Here is a 19,731-nt window from a genome sequence, read left to right on the forward strand (position 1 = left end):
CTGCATATATGCTAGTGTCAGCAGGAGGAGGCTAAAGAAATGTGCACTTTCAGTTGTAACCATAAAATGAATATGGAATCATGTGACATCCACAGCTAATAGATACTTATTTCCCACTACCGATATCTGCTGGATGGGTAAGACAGCGCACGGGCATGCTGCGTAAGTTGTCAGTATAAATGTTAGTTACTGTTACTGTGAGGAAAAGTATTTGAACACCCTGTGGTTTTGCAAGTTCTCCCACTTAGAAATCATGGAGGGGTCTGAAATTTTCATCTTAGGTGCATGTCCACTGTGAGAGACATAATCTAAAAAAAAAAAAAAATCTGGAAATCACAATGTATGGTTTTTTTAATAGTTTATTTGTATGTTACTGCTGCAAGTAAGTATTTGAACACCTACCAACCACACAATTCTGGCTCACACAGACCTGTTAATTTGTCTTTAAGAAGCCCTCTTATTCTGCACTCTTTACCTGTATTAATTGCACCTGTTTGAACTTACCTGTATAAAAGACACTTGTTCAGACTCAATGACACTCCAACCTGTCCACCATAACCAAGACCAAAGAGCTGTCTAAGGACACCAGGGACAAAACTGTAGACTTGCACAAGGCTGGGATGGACTACAGGACAACAGGAAAGGAGCTTGGTAGAAGACAACTGTTATGATTATTATTAGAAAGTGGAAGAAACACAAGATGTCTGTCAATCTCCCTCGGTCTGGGATTCCATGCAAGATCTCACTTGTGGGGTAAAGATGATTCTGAAAAAGCTCAGAACTACACGGAGGACCTGGTCAATGACTGAACAGAGCTGGGACCACAGTTACGATTACATGAATACACATGATGCTGTCATGGTTTAAAATCCTGCAGGGCAGCAAGGTCCCCCTGCTCAAGCCAACAGTCCAGGCCCGTTTGAAAGTTCACCAGTGCCATCTGGATGATCCAAAGGAGGCATGGGAGAAGGTCATGTGGTCAGATGAGACCAGAATAAAGCTTTATGGAATCAACTCCACTTACCATGTTTAGAGGATGAGAACAACCCCAAGAAAACCATCCCAACCGTGAAGCATGGAGGTGGAAACATCATGCTCTTCTGCAAAGGGGACAGGATGACTGCACCGTATTGAAGGAAGGATGGATGGGGTCATGTATTGCAAGATTTTGGCAAACAACCTCCTTCCCTTGGTAAAAGCATTGAAGATGGGTCATGGCTGGGTCTTCCAGCATGACAGTTACCCCAAACACAGCCAGGGCAACTAAGGAGGAGCTCCGTAAGAAGCATTTCAAGGTCCTGGAGTGGCCTGGCCAGTCTCCAGACCTGAACTCAATAGAAAATCTTTGGAGGGAGCTGAAACTCCAACTCTGAACGATCTAGAGAAGATCTGTATGGAGGAGTGGACCAAAATCCCTGCTGCAGTGTGTGCAATCCTGGTGAAAAACTACAGGAAATGTTTGACCTCTGTAATTGCAAACAAAGGCTACTGTACCAAATATTAACATTGATTTTCACAGGTGTTGAAATACTTATTTGCAGCAGTAACATACAAATAAATTATTTAAAAATCATACACTGTGATTTCCGGATTTTTTTTTTTTAATAGATTATGTCTCTCACTGTGGGCATGCGCCTAAGATGAAAATTTCACACCCGTCCATGATCTCTAAGTGGGAGAACTTTCAAAACCGCAGGGTGTTCAAATACTTATTTTCCTCACTGTACGTGTTTACTGCGTTGGCCTGAGTCAGTGGGGAGACTAAACTATCACAGATTTATGAGTGTGAAAAATCTAAAATTCTGAGTTCCCAGTTTCAATCAAATGCAGCATGAATTTCAAGCCTTCCTCCACTTCCTTTATGTTGTATGTAGGCTCTCATGGAGCAACCTCTCTATTTTTCATTCATTTTCGATACCAGCTTAAAACTAGATTTTGTCATTTGTCACCTTTAAGCCTACAGACAGTTTTCAGGGACATGTTTTAACCTGGTTAGAATACTGCAGTAACTTATACTACAAACTACCTGGCCCAGCTTAAACTGGCTCTGTATCATAATAAACAGACCCTCCTGGCGACACCTGTCCAGTCTCTTTTGCTGAAGAATTCAAGTGTCACATGTTCTGTTTCTTTGAGCCTGAAGCAGAAATCCACAAATTAAGCTGATAACCACCATCAAGGTGGTTCACACAAAGAAAGCCTGGTTATGTTCACCTTGCTTCATAGTTCACCACTCGGGTGCAATTGTTGGTCAAGCACTACTACATCATTTTCATTGTTCTTTGGAGAACCAGGATTCTTTGGAAAATCCTGGTTCTGTTCCTACACAATAGCTTCAAATTTACCCAACGCTTGTGGTTTTTCCATACAAGTGGAACCTGCTAGAACAAATCTGACATCTAAAGGTGTACTTAAACCCTCGTGCATGTCCAAGTGAGAAACTGAAGAAGTCACTTGGATGAAATGTTTCCAAGACTAAAAACCACAAGTCCAATTACTTTGAAGTTAACCTTTAGATATCTTCGACTTCATACTTCGCTGACTAAGAGTCTTCACTGCCTAATCCCATGTAGAGGGCGAGCACCTAAATGCTGGGTAGATCAGTAGTCAATCCAGTCCTTGCAGTCAAGCTGAATTTTGGAGCAGGTCTAAAGAAAGTGATCTGCTATAAATATATAGGAATCTTGGATCTTGTACATAATTTTGCTGCTTGTACGAACTTGGCATTTCCTAAATGTTCTTCACAGTAACGGTTTATCAGCATGATGGTGGAGGTAGGACTTCGATTGAACCAACTTGCTTGCTGTGCCTGAAAACCAATCCATAAGTTCCAGCATTGATCTATGATGTGTATATTTTGGGACTTTACAGATCTGCTTTTGGGATTTCATGTAATAATGACACAAATGTGGCCTATATCTACTGACAGGGATGTCCAGGTATGCAGATCCCACCTGTAACTTGCTGTCTGGGTTCTCGAATAAGTTGAACTTGATCTACTTAGAGGGTGGTCGGTCTTGTGAATCCCATCTGAGCCAGATCCGTCTAAAGGTTGGATACAGGATTTCTACCTGGGTGAGGGTGTAGAAGAGGGTGGCGTCACCTGGTGCAGCAGATACAACCTCAAACTAATTTCTTCAACTCGTCCATCCACAATCGGACGTGTGCTTGACTGCAGAAAGCTGAATGCAAGAGCAGCTGTCGCACAACACAAGAAACTGAAGCAAAATCAACATCAGGAACGAAAATGTCTCGTCTGAACATCGGCACAAATGAACGACAAAAATATAAAATGGTAATAAGCGTTGATTTCTAAGACTGGGTAATGGTGAAAATAAAACGGTCAAAAGAAAGAAAAGGAAGCGAGAGGACGGTCAAGAGTGTCTTGATGGGATAACGATCGTTATGTCGTGATGCTCCTCTCCTGCTCACCTTCCTCTTCTCTGTGGAGATTGAAATTACACAATCATCTTACACGCATTAGCGATCTGGCAACATACGCCTAAAGGACGCTGCAACGGAATCGGCCCGTGCAGGCCTGAGTAAAAATGTGATGAAACAGAAGAGCGATTAAAGAACAATAAAGTGGCTGTAATGTTCATTTTAGAAAGGAATATAGCATATAAAGTGCAAGTTGACTACTTAATTGAACCGCGAGAAAGGTTTTCCCAGAAGTCACAAGTCTTTTTTGTTAGTTTTGTTTTTTGCCCCTTTGGACAGAGAAAAAAATGAGGCAGTTTGCAATCGTGTGGCTTCATCGTCAGTCCAGCTGTATGTGTTGTCGAGTGCATCGCTCCCCCCCCTCTGCGGTGTGACACCTACACCCCGCGTCATCCTCTCCAGGTATTTTTTGGCACGGCACAGGACTGTTGAACTTGGGACAAAAATTCAACCAAAAAGGCTAAGGTTTGTGCTCAGACTTGTCGGACCACCTGTTTCTCACAGTCGCTTTTTGAATCTGGTCACTTTAGAAAAACAGCCTGCAGTGTTTATCGCCACAGTGGGCCCTTTCATACACAAAACTGGCCGTGCTGATTTGATTACAGGAAAGCAGCTGGACAATCCCAGAGGAAAACAGGGATCATTCTGTGCGCGGTGACGACCGGCATCACGTGCAGTGTGCAACCAGAGAGGAGGAGGAGCCTGACACACCCGTGCCTTTTTATTTTAACTCTAAAAAGGTAAAATGATAATTGGTCATTGCCAGGTGATGTAACACCGTTTGTCCGTGCTAAGTCTTCAGATTGCTCTGCGCCCTTCTGTCAAGACCCTAGTCTGTGTTCCCGGCTCACACTCTGGTGAACTAGGTCAGTCTGAGTTTCTTGCCCTCCCACAAATTGGGACAGATTGTCAGAAAGATTGTTCGCACCCGGTTTGGGAGACGAGTCATGAGTTTAGCAGCAATTTTGAGGTTTCTATGTTATAACAAGTTGACACTATTAAGTGCTGTGTTGAATTAAACCATCTTAGAGAGGGTTTTATGTCCCAGCAGGCGTCTCCCACGGGGCATCGGAATAAAGCCCACTCCCGTCTGAGATAACTTGCTTTGGTTCGGCAAGCTTGTCTGATTCATATTAATCACTGCAGTCTGTGAAAAATAGGTTGTTTCTTTAAAACTGAAGGGAATCTGTTTGGTGCCCGTTCGCCGAACAGTGAGTGCGTCATTGTGTTCCGTGTTGCGTCTACGTCACTGTTAGGCTGTAGGCACGCTGTCAGCAAAGTACACTTTCATAAATACTTGTTAATGAATCGGGACTTTTGTAAGAGCACAGAGCATGAAGACTATCGTGTTCAATGGCCCCGTCCACAGAACCAGCAAACAGGAATGAAAAAGCATCAAATAAAAACACAGCAAGAAGCCCGATGTCGGGCCCTGTAACGGAAATGCCGAGACGTGCATGTTCCTGAAAAGAGTTCTTGGTCTCTTTTTGAGCCCAACCAGAAAAGAGGTTCCCACTCAGGCTGATTTTTACTTGTGCGCTGCTGCATGTTTGGTTAACCTCAAGAATTATGGGCGATCAAATGACAGAGAGGCTTTTTTAAACACAGCGACATTCATCCCAGCTAACTCTCCCCAGCACCAACGTATATGTTGCAAGTACAAAGAAGCTGACGGCTGAATTTATCCACAACAAAACAGTGCAGATCCACAAGCTTCATGATGACATCACACAATAACAAATTTAGATGATTTTCAGCACACAGGAAGCCCCGGTAATTATGTTCCTCCTGTGAGAGAGAACATGCTGGCTGCATCTCAGTTCAGTGGCCACATCCTTTGAAGGCTGCTTTCTATGTAGATCAGCCTTAGAAACCGCAGAGGCCGAACCAACAACTCTGAACTGAGACGGTCTGGCCCATGGAGCATTTTGTGACTTGAGTGGGGTGCATGGTTTATCCCGCCCTACCACCTGTCGCCTAGCAACCTTGACAGCTGCATGCAACAAGCTAGCATAGTGTTATTTATAATTTACTTATAAACATGACTTCTTTATAATTGTACATAGAAAGCCCGAAATTGTCTTTTTGTTGTTGTTATTTTTAAATTTATCAACCATTCTGTCCTGGGGGGAGGGGGTGACTCTTGGGATTGTTTTGGCCGTAAAAGATATCCTTCATGTTCAGGGCAAAAAAAGGCTGCATTCCAAAGAGCCTTCAAATTAGACAGGCTAGTACAGTTGATGAATGCAGCCTTAAAAGGATGCAGCCCCTGAATTCTCCCTACCACATATTGTAAAAAATCGACACAGAATGCTTTGGTTTGTCAACTTTCAGGGTATTTTTGTTTCTCCAGCCAGCTGTTGACCATGCTTGACATCCACATTTTATTTTTATATGTCTACAGTAAAGCCACGCAAGTTTGTCCCATTTTATATGTGAGAATTTTTCATTTGCAAGTAACCATGAAAGTCTGGAGGGGAATCGACTTTAACGGGACTTTGAAACAGTTAGCATTGATAGCTGTTAGCGATGTCTATGCTTATGGACTTTTTGACTGTAGTTGGACAAATGAAAGGATCAAAAGATACAAATGTGATGATGCATTCGGATGTTTAATGACCATCATGTGGAACTTGTGGAATTTTGAAATATTGAAGCATACGAAGCCCTGCGAAGCAAGATGCGGTGTCAGACAGCAGGACAATACTCTCTGTAGATGCTGTCCACCGCTTCAGGAGAAGCAAAATCAGCGGGATGCCGTTGTGTATTTGGTAGTAGGTATTTAATGTTACCTAGTTTGTCTAGACTGGTTTACACTTATTTGCTGGCTGCATCAGTTAGAGCGCAACTGACAGAATGGCTGACTGTAAATCTTTCAAAATAAGACCAATAATAATGGTGACCCGGATGTGACTATATGCAGGAGGGAGAACTGAGACACAGCCACTCACAGACTGACAGTGTTTCCTCTCTTCTGCTTCATCCACTAGGTTTTCTGGTAGTGGTGTGCGGCACTGCCCCCAGTGGCAACATGGAGCTATTTCGACAAGCAGACGTATGTCAGAACCATGTGGACCAACATGCAGCAGCACAGAAGTAAAAATCAGGTTTTACATGCGTGATTCTTTTGAAGTGCAGAGTTAACTGTTGTTTTGAGGACTTGATGTTTTCTGCAGAATCTGTCTGGAACTGATTGTGCGAGCCAATCTCTGTCACCTTTCACCATGGCGCCTGCCCCTCCACATCCCCCCTGAGCTCTTCTGGAATGTGTGTTTATGTCTCAGTTGACCACAGCTGGCTTGAGCACCACGGTGCCTGGGGGAATGACCACCCAGGACAGGGGATCGGGAGACCCTCCTGTGGAGAGATTCAGAACCCCCGCAGTAACCTCGCTGGCTCCCTCTTCAACTCGACACTTCTTGGACTGCTGTCCCTGAGCCCTGCGTTCAGCTGTAGGTCCCAGCATGGGCACCATGGACAGGCCCAAAGCTGAAGAGGGGAACGTTGGAGAGAGCAGAGGGGACTTAGCCAGGCCCAGTGTGGAGCCATTGAAGGACAGGATTGGTGCACCTCCCAGGCTGTTTGGAGAACTGGGGCAACCCAGAGTGCTGAGGTCCAGGGGCCGAGGGCTGAGCGGGGACAGAGGCAGAGATCCGCCGAGGCCCTGCAGAGCATGGCTTCCTAGGAGAGCAGCTGCTGCTCCAGGGATGATGATGTGTGCTCCACTCACATACGACAGATCTGACTCCTTCCCCACTGCACTAGCAAGCCCGCCACTCTGACTCCCCTTTAGCGGAGAGCCAACACCACCTGGGGAGCCCTGCTCCTGGGCCACAAATGGCAATGGGCTTTGATGTGCTTGCGGCAGAGAGCTGGGATCTGTGTAGCGCTTCAGGCAGCCCACCATCTTGCAGTAATACGGCTTGTCTACATAGTGTGTGCGTGTATGCTTGAAGCGGTCGCTGGAGTTAGAGTAACGCTTGCTGCATCCCTCGTAAGGACAAATGTACGGCTTTTCACCTGCAGTAAGGAGAAAATTCAGCAGAACTTACAGTCAGAACATTTCATTGACAACTGCAAAAACCAGCTCCAATATCTCCATTTGAGTTTAGTGTGGGTGTAGTGGTAACCTGTGTGGGAGCGGTTGTGAATCTTGAGGTTCTCCAGGCGTGAGAAGCTCTTGTTGCAGGTTGGACACCGGTGAGGTTTCTCATTAGTGTGAGTCCGAATGTGGATGAGCATCTTGTATCTGCAGTCACATTAAAACGTCACTTCAGGAAGTACCTCAGTTAGAATCAGGACCACAAATATTTGGACATTGTTATGAATACTGTAGCTCCACCACACATAGCAAGTAAGTAATGACTACATCTTAAAGGCTTCATTTTTGAAAGCAGGAGGCTGGAATGTTGGTTTCCAGTGGAATTTGTAATAAAATTTCTGTCAATGTTGAAATATTTATAAATCTGTGTTCTCTTGACTCACTCACCTGGCATTGAACCCCCGTCCTTTCCGAGCACAGCCCTCCCAGTGGCAGCAGTACCAGAATCTTTTTCAGGTTTGACATGAAAGTCATTGACGTGGTCCACCAGGTCTTGCAGGGAATCGAACAGCAGATGGCACTGAGGGAGGAAAGCGGCTAAGTAAACTGTTGTGGCGGTAAAAGCTCTTTGATGTCATTCTAGTTTTTTCAGATGGGATAATAAATGTTTGATCCTTTCTAGTTGTCACCTTTTTCCAGCGACAGGCCAGCTGTTCGTCTGCTGAGAGGTCTGGAGATGCTCTTTTATCACTCGTCTGGCCAATAAACATGGAAGACGGGAGGTGAAGTCCTGCTCCGGCTCCAATCGGCACAAAGAACTGAAAAGCCTGTGATGAGGCCCCGCCTTCCACATAACGAATGTGAGAGTTCTGACAGAGAAGAAGCACAAAGTGAAATATCAACCTGCTGCATGTTCAAAGCTGTAATCTCTTCGGCACCACTAATTTTGTTCCATAGTTTTCAAATAAAGGATTTAAAACCCTATAACATGAATTCACCTTTTCTGAGAAAAAAGAAAACTGGAATTTTCATCCACATGGTGTTAAAGCAGTGAAATATAGTGACAGGTGACCATCAGCTTTAGGGGAGGTGATGGTCTAGTGGCTTGAGACAGGAGGATCCTCGGTTCAAATCCCAGCCTGACCGGAAAAAATCACTAAGAACCCTTGGGCAAGATCCTTAATCCCCTAGTTGCTCCTGGTGTGTAGTGAGCGCCTTGTATGGTGGTGAATGTGAGGCATTTGATGTGTAAAGCGCTTTGAGTGTCTGATGGAGATGGAAAAGCGGTATATAAATGCAGTCCATTTACACAGTGGGCAACTCAGTTTCTAATCAATTCATTTCAACAATCAAAGGGCACCGCAGCACTACATCATAGAGATGAAGGGGGGAGACTACAGCAGACATCAAGCTTGTTTCTGTGATATTTTGGTCCACCATCTTGTATAAGGAACTGCCTTTGCATGTTTGGTTTGAAAATCGATTATTGTCAGTTGACTCTAGCAGCCTTCCACATTGGCTAAGTGATTTTGATGACTGTTTTTGTGCACTGAAATGAATTATTTATTGTTTCAGTTTCCTCAGCTGTGGTGTTGCTATTATAATAATAGCAACACCAAATAGCAATGGCCAAATACTGAATATTTCATATTCTGAATATTCAGAATATGAAATATTCAGTATTTGGCCAGATGACTGACTGCCCCCCTTCACAAATGTTTGTGGTGTTTGCAGTTTACATTGTTTACCTTCAATAACTTCATCCCACTGGAAAGTTTAAATGAACTGTGGGTGTGAGTGTACCCCGGCCCTCGTCCTTTAACCACTGGGATTGTCTTTCTTTCATCTCTGAGCGTGAATGTGCTCGTGTCAGTGTTATGTGCTAGCTTCATGGAGCAGCGGAAACACTGTCGACTTTCAGCTTTGAGTGAAAGTGACAAAACATAGGCCACCAGAGATCCTGCTGGGAATAAAATATGGACATATTTCATAGGAAAATTTTGCTGGATATCTGCTGGACAGGTAATATAAAACTCATATGGGACTGCTGTGTCCACTGCCAATACTAACCTGAGTTATAATAAAGGTTTTATTTGGTTTGCCTAAAAGAAAAAGGAGATGGATGCTTTAGCAAAGAATTATTAAAAGTAAAAGCAAAAGTATCTGTCTTGGCCTTAGTAAAGGTTAATTTTTTTTGGAAATAAATAACTGAAAAATTAAGCACACTGTTGGAATCAGGGCATCAACACGGTGGTTTTACGGTATAGATAAACTAGAGCATCCACAGAGTGCTCTTGTTCAGTCTTTTTAAAGTGCTATATGATTATACTAAAACTATCATACTTGTGCTGCTTCCTGATAGTGTTCAGATATTTATTGTAGTTTGTGATGATTTTATTTTTCATTTTATAGTTTCACGTTCTGTATTGTATTAACTTAGAAACATGAATGCCATGATTCCACCAACCTGGTCTCACGGCAAGTCGTGATTCAGTAGCATGAAATATACATTAATCTATATCACATCTACTATGTGATATTGTGACGAAAAGAGCCTCATTTTCGTCACGGCAGCACGAATTCATTCTAATTCATTCCATGATGGCTGCACAAAATTAGTCGGGGTGGTTATGGTTAGGGTGGGGGGAAAGAGTAATATCAGGTTATGGTTAAGGTTAGGGTGGGGGTAGGAATTAGGGTTAGGAATAGTGAGTAAATTTGACTCATTTCGTCACAGGAGCACAAAAAAAAACAAAAAACAAAACAAAACAAAAACAACATGAGACTGGGCTGGATTCCACCCACACTGATAAAGTAGGTGGTGGTATACACCTCCACAATGCAACAACAAACACATTTAAGAAATTTTATTTTTATTTATTTATTAGTTTTGAGTTTATTCTCAAACTTTGACTTACAAACTGACCAAGGCCTCCAGGTGAGCACCTTAAAGCAGTGATATGATGGATTTAGTGGTTCATGTGTCTTGAAAACATCACCATCTTTTAGAAAATGCTAGCATCACATAATGTGATGGTAGCGGCTAATGTTAGCATGACCGAATGACTCCTTTTGTGAGCATTTTACTACAAACACCTGTAATAATTCTGTAATAATCTGGCTTGTTGTGTGGTTAAGTGGCCTAATAGATCACCTAAGATGCGCGTGGTTCTTTTTTTTTTTTCACACACAGAAACCTTCGCTACAGATATGGACACATAGACACATACACACATGCAGAGCCACACACGTAAGGTTGTTTATGGTATCGATTTTTCCGAGTTGTAAGATGGCAATTCTGAGTTTCCAGTTTCCAGTGAATGCAGCATAGACTTTGAAGTTTCTACATGTGCTTCCTCCTTCACGGTGTCTAAAATATATTGTGGAGCAGCATACTCACTAAATTTGTCATGGAAAATCCCCCCCCCCCAGAAAAATACTTTAGCAGCAATAAAAAATAGCTATAATTTTGCAGTACACCTCAGAAGTAAATTCTTTAATAATTAGATTTTTTTTTAAGTTTGTGCAAAATTCAAAAAGGAACACCTTTAACTGTGGTTCATCTTCATGTGTGTTATGGGAATACACTTCAGACATGCACCTAAAATGACCATCTGACCATCAGCTTTAGAGCTTAAAAGCTTTAGACCAAATAATGCACAAAGTGACTTGGAGGAGAAACTGAGAAGTCTTCATAAGCTCTCTTTTTTCTTTCTTTTTTTTTTTTTGAAGACCAGTTCTCCTTTTTTGCTTTTGTGCTGTTGTCAGCGTGGCAGCTGTAGTTTCACTGAACCTCAGCGGGAGCTCAAACAGCTAACACCCAGTGGGAAATGGAGCTGAAATTCAGAATATTACACACATAAGTGCACAATACTTCACCATATTGGAGGAGTGACGAGGCCGGAGAAATCGGGCCAAATAGATAATAATGGATGGCTTTTTCCCTGCCTTCAGCAATGTCACAAATTTCATAAAATTAGGACCTAATTCCTGCACAAAGATCTGCCTCGCATGTTCAACTATGTGAGCTGCTTTGTGGAAGCTGGAGGGGAACCACCTGTGCGACCAATGGGCGGTATTAAGACCTAGTGTTGAACTTTCAGAAACCAGCAGTCATTTTTTTCATTTAAAGCACTAGTGTTGCTGGAGAAATGATAATTAAAAAAAACAAACAAAACCTGGAGATAACCATATTTTAACCTTTTACTTAGTAAGTTCTTTTGGTTTCTCTCTTTTTTGCTCGGGGTCGTCACAGCAAATTGGATATAGATGCATGATGATTTGGCACAGGTTTTATGCCGGATGCCCTTCCTGATGTAACTCCAGATTACATGCGAATGTAGACAAATTAAGAAGGTTGATAATCTACATTCTAATCCACATTTGTTCTGCAAATCTGATTTGTTCTTGTGTGAGATTTCTGACCATAACATATCACGTGGCAAAATATTCAACCATTTCACATTCGATGTATTACTCCGCGTCAATAATGGCGCTGTCAGCTGACAGTGAGAGAAACTGCGTATTACTCTGTGCCCTGACCATGTCGCTACGTAGATGTCAGTAATGGCGCTGTCAGGTGAGAGCGAGAGGAATTACGCTGTTACTACGGTAAGCTTCGCTGACTGAATTACTTACAGAAAAATAAACTGTGCAAATGATGGAATTGGATTGAATGGGAATAACCCTGTTGCATTTGATGATTTGTGGATGTTAATACTGGATTACGTTTGCAAATATCCGTTTTACCGGTGACGCATTGGTAAAACTCAATTTGCCACCATAAAATCCAGCATTAACATCTGCAAATCATCAGACACAACAGGGTTATTCTCGAAATGCACATCCCAAGTGTATTTGGGTTGTGTTCACCTCCACTTGGTTATGCATGCAATCTGAATGCCCTATAAGGCAGGACGGAGGGGGCAAAGAGGTTAGATTTAGTCTCTTAGTTATTGCATTATCCAGAGTATAAGTAGAAGTTTGAGAGGCACTGCAAATTATACTCTGGTGCAATTTATACATTGGAAAATCATGCATTCATTAATAGTAATATTAATAATAACTATTTATACAGGGATTTCCCAGAAATCGAAGCATTAAACAAAACAAACCAATAATAAAAGCGCAAACACCAGTAATAAAGGTACATTACAACAACACATAAAAATCCCAAATTAAAGAGCTGATAAAAAAACTGACATTTTTACTGGAGTGTTTCCAATCCTATAGTCCAACAATCTATGCCCATCTGATGATTTTTTTTTTTGTCCAAACGGTCTAATAACATCCAGTATGTTGTTCAATCCACATTTATTTGTCCATCTTGCTTATTTTTTGGAATTTAAAAAGTCTTATGATAAGTAACAGCACAGGCTCTGGTGTGCACATATGCTACACTGAATTCCTGTGCATTGTTAAAGTCGTCTCCATGAGTGAGATACACATAAAGAAAAAAGCTACACATTATCTAGAAATCTCTCATTTCTAGAAATCTGGCCAATTTCCTTAAATCCTCCAAACCGTGACTATCCAGGGTTGGGACCAGGAAGCAGAGTTGTAGTCTTACACACCTCTCTGCAGCTTCTCTCCCCCTGCCATCCCCTCATTACCCCATCCCCGTAGAGACGGTGCCTGCTCCCAGACTACCAATAACCAGCAAAAATCTATTTAAGCATAAAAATTCAAAAAGAAAAATAATATAGCACCTTCAACTGCACCACAGACTAAAACAGTTAAATGTGGTCTATTAAACATTAGGTCTCTCTCTTCTAAGTCCCTGTTGGTAAATGATAGAATAATTGATCAACATATTGATTTATTCTGCCTAACAGAAACCTGGTTACAGCAGGATGAATATGTTAGTTTAAATGAGTCAACACCCCCGAGTCACACTAACTGTCAGAATGCTCGTAGCACGGGCCGGGGCGGAGGATTAGCAGCAATCTTCCATTCCAGCTTATTAATTAATCCAAAGCCCAGACAGAGCTTTAATTCATTTGAAAGCTTGTCTCTTAGTCTTGTCCATCCAAATTGGAAGTCCCCAAAAACCAGTTTTATTTGTTATTATCTATCGTCCACCTGGTCGTTACTGTGAGTTTCTCTGTGAATTTTCAGACCTTTGTCTGACTTAGTGCTTAGCTCAGATAAGATAATTCTAGTGGCGATTTAACATCCACACAGATGCTGAGAATGACAGCCTCAAACACTGCATTTAATCTATTATTAGACTCTATTGGCTTTGCTCAAGAAAGTAAATGAGTCCAACCACACCCTTTAATCATATCTTAGATCTTGTTCTGGACTATGGTATGGAAATAGCTAGACTTAACAGTATTCCCTGAAAACTCCCTCTGTCTGATCATTCTAATAACATTCATTTACTCTGATGACTAACCCTTGCAGTGGGGATAAGGTTCAATTACACTAGAAGTCTTTCAGAAAAGCGCTGTAACTTACGAGGTTTAAGGATATGAATTCCTTCTTTATGTTCTCTAATTGCCATATACCAAACACAGTGCGAGTAGCTACCTAAACTCTGTAAGGGAGATAGAAGTATCTCGCAATAGTTTTACATCCTCATTGAAGACACTTTGGATGCTGTAGCTGTAAAGAGAGCTTTAAAATCAGAAGTGTCTGACTCCGTGGTATAACTCACAACTCGTAGCTTAAAGCAGATAACCCGTAAGTTGGAGAGGAAATGGCGTCTCACTAATTTAGAAGATCTTCACTTAGCCTGGAAAAAGAGTCTGTTGCTCTATAAAAAAGCCCTCCGTAAGCTAGGACATCTTTCTACTCATCACTAATTGAAGAAAATAAGAACACCCCAGGTTTCTTTTCAGCACTGTAGCCAGCTGACAAAGAGTCAGAGCTCTATTGAGCTGAGTATTCCATTAACTTTAACTAGTAATGACTTCATGACTTTCTTTGCTAACAAAATTTTAACTATTAGAGAAAAAATTACTCATAACCATCCCAAAGACGTATCGTTATCTTTGGCTGCTTTCAGTGATGCCGGTATTTGGTTAGACTCTTTCTCTCCGATTGTTCTGTCTGAGTTATTCTCATTAGTTACTTCATCCAAACCATCAACATGTTTATTAGACCCCATTCCTACCAGGCTGCTCAAGGAAGCCCTACCATTATTTAATGCTTCGATCTTAAATATGATCAATCTATCTTTGTTAGTTGGCTATGTACCACAGGCTTTTAAGGTGGCAGTAATTAAACCATTACTTAAAAAGCCATCACTTGACCCAGCTATCTTAGCTAATTATAGGCCAATCTCCAACCTTCCTTTTCTCTCAAAATTCTTGAAAGGGTAGTTGTAAAACAGCTAACTGATCATCTGCAGAGGAATGGTCTATTTGAAGAGTTTCAGTCAGGTTTTAGAATTCATCATAGTACAGAAACAGCATTAGTGAAGTTACAAATGATCTTCTTATGGCCTCGGACAGTGGACTCATCTCTGTGCTTGTTCTGTTAGACCTCAGTGCTGCTTTTGATACTGTTGACCATAAAATTTTATTACAGAGATTAGAGCATGCCATAGGTATTAAAGGCACTGCGCTGCGGTGGTTTGAATCATATTTGTCTAATAGATTACAATTTGTTCATGTAAATGGGGAATCTTCTTCACAGACTAAAGTTAATTATGGAGTTCCACAAGGTTCTGTGCTAGGACCAATTTATTCACTTTATACATGCTTCCCTTAGGCAGTATTATTAGACGGTATTGCTTAAATTTTCATTGTTACGCAGATGATACCCAGCTTTATCTATCCATGAAGCCAGAGGACACACACCAATTAGCTAAACTGCAGGATTGTCTTACAGACATAAAGACATGGATGACCTCTAATTTCCTGCTTTTAAACTCAGATAAAACTGAAGTTATTGTACTTGGCCCCACAAATCTTAGAAACATGGTGTCTAACCAGATCCTTACTCTGGATGGCATTACCCTGACCTCTAGTAATACTGTGAGAAATCTTGGAGTCATTTTTGATCAGGATATGTCATTCAAAGCGCATATTAAACAAATATGTAGGACTGCTTTTTTGCATTTACGCAATATCTCTAAAATCAGAAAGGTCTTGTCTCAGAGTGATGCTGAAAAAATAATTCATGCATTTATTTCCTCTAGGCTGGACTATTGTAATTCATTATTATCAGGTTGTCCTAAAAGTTCCCTAAAAAGCCTTCAGTTAATTCAAAATGCTGCAGCTAGAGTACTGACGGGGACTAGAAGGAGAGAGCATATCTCACCCATATTGGCCTCTCTTCATTGGCTTCCTGTTAATTCTAGAATAGAATTTAAAATTCTTCTTCTTACTTATAAGGTTTTGAATAATCAGGTCCCATCTTATCTTAGGGACCTCGTAGTACCATATCACCCCAATAGAGCGCTTCGCTCTCAGACTGCAGGCTTACTTGTAGTTCCTAGGGTTTGTAAGAGTAGAATGGGAGGCAGAGCCTTCAGCTTTCAGGCTCCTCTCCTGTGGAACCAGCTCCCAATTCAGATCAGGGAGACAGACACCCTCTCTACTTTTAAGATTAGGCTTAAAAACTTTCCTTTTTGCTAAAGCTTATAGTTAGGGCTGGATCAGGTGACCCTGAACCATCCCTTAGTTATGCTGCTATAGACGTAGACTGCTGGGGGGTTCCCACGATGCACTGTTTCTTTCTCTTTTTGCTCTGTATGCACCACTCTGCATTTAATCATTAGTGATCGATCTCTGCTCCCCTCCACAGCATGTCTTTTTCCTGGTTCTCTCCCTCAGCCCCAACCAGTCCCAGCAGAAGACTGCCCCTCCCTGAGCCTGGTTCTGCTGGAGGTTTCTTCCTGTTAAAAGGGAGTTTTTCCTTCCCTCTGTAGCCAAGTGCTTGCTCACAGGGGGTCGTTTTGACCGTTGGGGTTTTACATAATTATTGTATGGCCTTGCCTTACAATATAAAGCGCCTTGGGGCAACTGTTTGTTGTGATTTGGCGCTATATAAAAAAATTGATTGATTGATTGATTATACTTCGGTGAGACTTTTTTTTCTTCTTCACAATGTATTTTTCAACAGGTGCAATTTGTACTCTGGTTTGACTTATACTGCGTAAAATACTGTACTTATGTCCGTGTTTTGAGTGTAACATAAACTGTCATCTTTCATTACCTTGAATAAGAACCTGGTGCATTACTATTTATATGGTGGACAGAAGTGAGAGGTTTTCTGGAGAGGAAATACATCTGCCCCCAAATCGTGAAAGTGCACAAAACTGCAAGTGCACTTAAGCCTGGGTCCCACCGAATAATAAGCCATGAATAATGAGACATGCATGGGTGCGTCAGCGATTATTTGAAAAATGACCCATGTTTTCATCTATCACATATCTGCTATGAAGGTGCCTCTATGTGCCTCTTGTAGCAGCCTCGAGTGAGCCACGACCGACCGGTCATTAGAGCCTCGAATGGCTCGCATCAGCCACGCTAAGCCATGTAGTGCTGTGATAGCGCCATGATAATGCAATGCTGGCGCACGTTTAGGCATGAGTTTGGTCCAAACCTCCAGCCCTCCCACACCTGGTCCCTTTAAAGTGTGGGTTTTCAATTCACAGATTCACAGCAGCATTTAAAGATGTCACATTTTTTAAATGCAGTCCAAAAATTCATGCTCCAGTACAGTCCAGCGGTTGTGCGCTGTGCGCCAGGCTGCTGTCCACCTGTAATGCACCAGACCAACAAGAACTGAACCAAGGCTTCCTGGACAGCCACCTCTGTGCTCCTCAATGGCTCCGCGGCTCGCTGGCTTTATTTCTTCTGCAGCTTTAAACACAAAAGCCACCAAAACACCTGAAGGTGAATCAGTTGAGCGCCTCATTCGTGCAACACCTCTTCATCCACAGCCACTGTCCACCCAATCTCCTCCATATCCCATCAGGCACAGGCAGAACACTGGTAATTAGCAAGGACACTTGCACTGCACCGTGCGCTGCTTTGCATCATGTGTAAGACAGGACCCAGGGTTATTGTGACATATAAAGGTTTTCTTTCCATTTTTACTTCATGGAGTAAGGACCTGTTGATGAAGGTTCTCAGTCATCCATGTAGAAGGTTTCTAGAAGTCTGTTCTACCAATGCTGGACTCTTCAGGATAGTTTCAAGTGGATGAGTGGCAAAAAAGCTTGAAGACTAACAATAATTTCGGTTGCTGTAGCATAAACTTCAAGATGTAAAGCAAAAATATTCCTTCGTGAACTTTATGACTTGACCCAAGATCTAGCAGACATGAAACATCTGATCTGTAGATTCTTAGTGCTAACTAAGTGCTTAGTTTTTACTGCCCACGGCTGCTGCTGCAGAAGGTGTTTATTTTCTTCTTTTTCAAACAAACATCCTGACAACCTGCCTTTATTTTGTCTTTTACTGGAAAAATATTGCTTCCTGACTTTTGGCACAAAGGAAGCGTTTGTATTTGTGAGTTCTTCTAATGCGACTCCGTGGGGGATAAATAAAGTGTAGATGTGTCCTCAGATGGGGGCATGATGGGGTCTCAGGGCTGTCTAGGACTCAGTTGAATAGTCTCAGCCAGTGAGTCAACTGAATTGGGAGAAAATTGAATTAGATGGTGCGAGGTCTGCAATCTGATTATACACACACGTCATGCCGGTGAGGCCACTGGGTGCAGATGCACAGACAGAGGCAGTTGTTGGCGAGACAAGAAGTGTTTGATAGAAGCGCCAACTCCTACCACCTCCCACTCGCTCACTCACAAACACTGCCTTCCTACCACTTGCAGAGTCTGATTCCCTGATAGAGAACGTGATACAGCCCCATGCTGTTCCCAGTGTGCTGACTCCAGGCGCCGTGGACAGTCCCAGTGTTGATCACTCACAACTGCACTAAAACAGTTTATTATCTCCACCAGGGAAATGGTTAGACATGGTTAGTTTGACACTTAGCATTGCTTCTGCAGTTGTTCTGCTTTGTGTGCACCTGATCCCATCATACATCAGAAGTGAAGCAGAGAAACACCTGATGTACACTTGCTATGAGATCGCTTGGGAAACCCAGGGCCTGTGTGTATGTGTGTGTGTGTGTGTGTGTGATTCTCCAAATCGTCCAAGTGGAGATACATGTGGAAGGCATCTGGAGAAAACGTGTGCAACATCCCAGTATGGATCTGTACTAGTTTGCTGTTGCAACTTTAAACAACCAGGACCAACCAAAACACAAACATCTCTCACCAGCGTTTCTCAGAAAGTTTTTGGCTGCTTTCTTGCAAAATTTGGTACAACAATCAAGCTTACCAAGAGAATGAAATAAGTCCTATTTAGGCCCCGAGGCCCATTGGTGCTAGTACTTGACCCCAGATTCCATAGCACAAAGTAGATGAGAGTAGGAAACCAGTCTATTCCAAGTAATTTCCCCAGGCAAGATTGGTGCCCATTTACAGCTGGGTGGATTGGGGCAATGCAGATAAAGTATAATCTGGGTTCAAGTCCTGGTCATGCTACCTGTCTGTGTCCTTGGGCAAGACACTTATAGTACAACCCCTGGCAAAAATTATGGAATCACCGGCCTCAGAGGATGTTCATTCAGTTGTTTAATTTTGTAGAAAAAAAGCAGATCACAGACATGACACAAAACTAAAGTCATTTCAAATGGCAACTTTCTGGCTTTAAGAAACACTATAAGAAATCAAGAAAAAAAAGATTGTGGCAGTCAGTAACGGTTACTTTTTTAGACCAAGCAGAGGAAAAAAATATGGAATCACTCAATTCTGAGGAAAAAATTATGGAATCACCCTGTAAATTTTCATCCCCCAAATTAACACCTGCATCAAATCAGATCTGCTCATTGACATTGACCCTATGCCATGACATTGACCCTATGTGTCTTTTTGCAAGGAATGTTTTTGCAGTTTTTGCTCTATGGCAAGATGCATTATCATCTTGAAAAATGATTTCATCATCCCCAAACATCCTTTCAATTGTCCAAAATATCAACATAAACTTGTGCATTTATTGATGATGTAATGACAGCCATCTCCTCAGTGCCTTTACCTGACATGCAGCCCCATATCATCAATGACTGTGGAAATTCTGTGTTCTCTTCAGGCAGTCATCTTTATAAATCTCATTGGAACGGCACCAAACAAAAGTTCCAGCATCATCACCTTGCCCAATGCAGATTCGAGATTCATCACTGAATATGACTTTCATCCAGTCATCCACAGTCCACAATTGCTTTTCCTTA

General features: G+C 42.1%; 1 protein-coding gene across 1 annotated transcript in view; it reads right to left on the reverse strand.

Moving 5' to 3' along the window:
- Positions 1-4,284: 4,284 nt before the first annotated feature.
- Positions 4,285-19,731, reverse strand: part of glis2b (GLIS family zinc finger 2b) — a 123,838-nt gene continuing 108,391 nt past the window's right edge. The window contains 5 exon segments of the mRNA XM_034191189.1: positions 4,285-7,461; positions 7,572-7,690; positions 7,931-7,985; positions 7,988-8,063; positions 8,173-8,352. Of these exon segments, the coding sequence (XP_034047080.1) occupies positions 6,722-7,461; positions 7,572-7,690; positions 7,931-7,985; positions 7,988-8,063; positions 8,173-8,352 (1,170 nt within the window). The 3' untranslated portion in view covers positions 4,285-6,721.

Source organism: Thalassophryne amazonica, chromosome 16, assembly GCF_902500255.1.
Source record: "Thalassophryne amazonica chromosome 16, fThaAma1.1, whole genome shotgun sequence".
Taxonomy (NCBI): Eukaryota; Metazoa; Chordata; class Actinopteri; order Batrachoidiformes; family Batrachoididae; genus Thalassophryne; species Thalassophryne amazonica.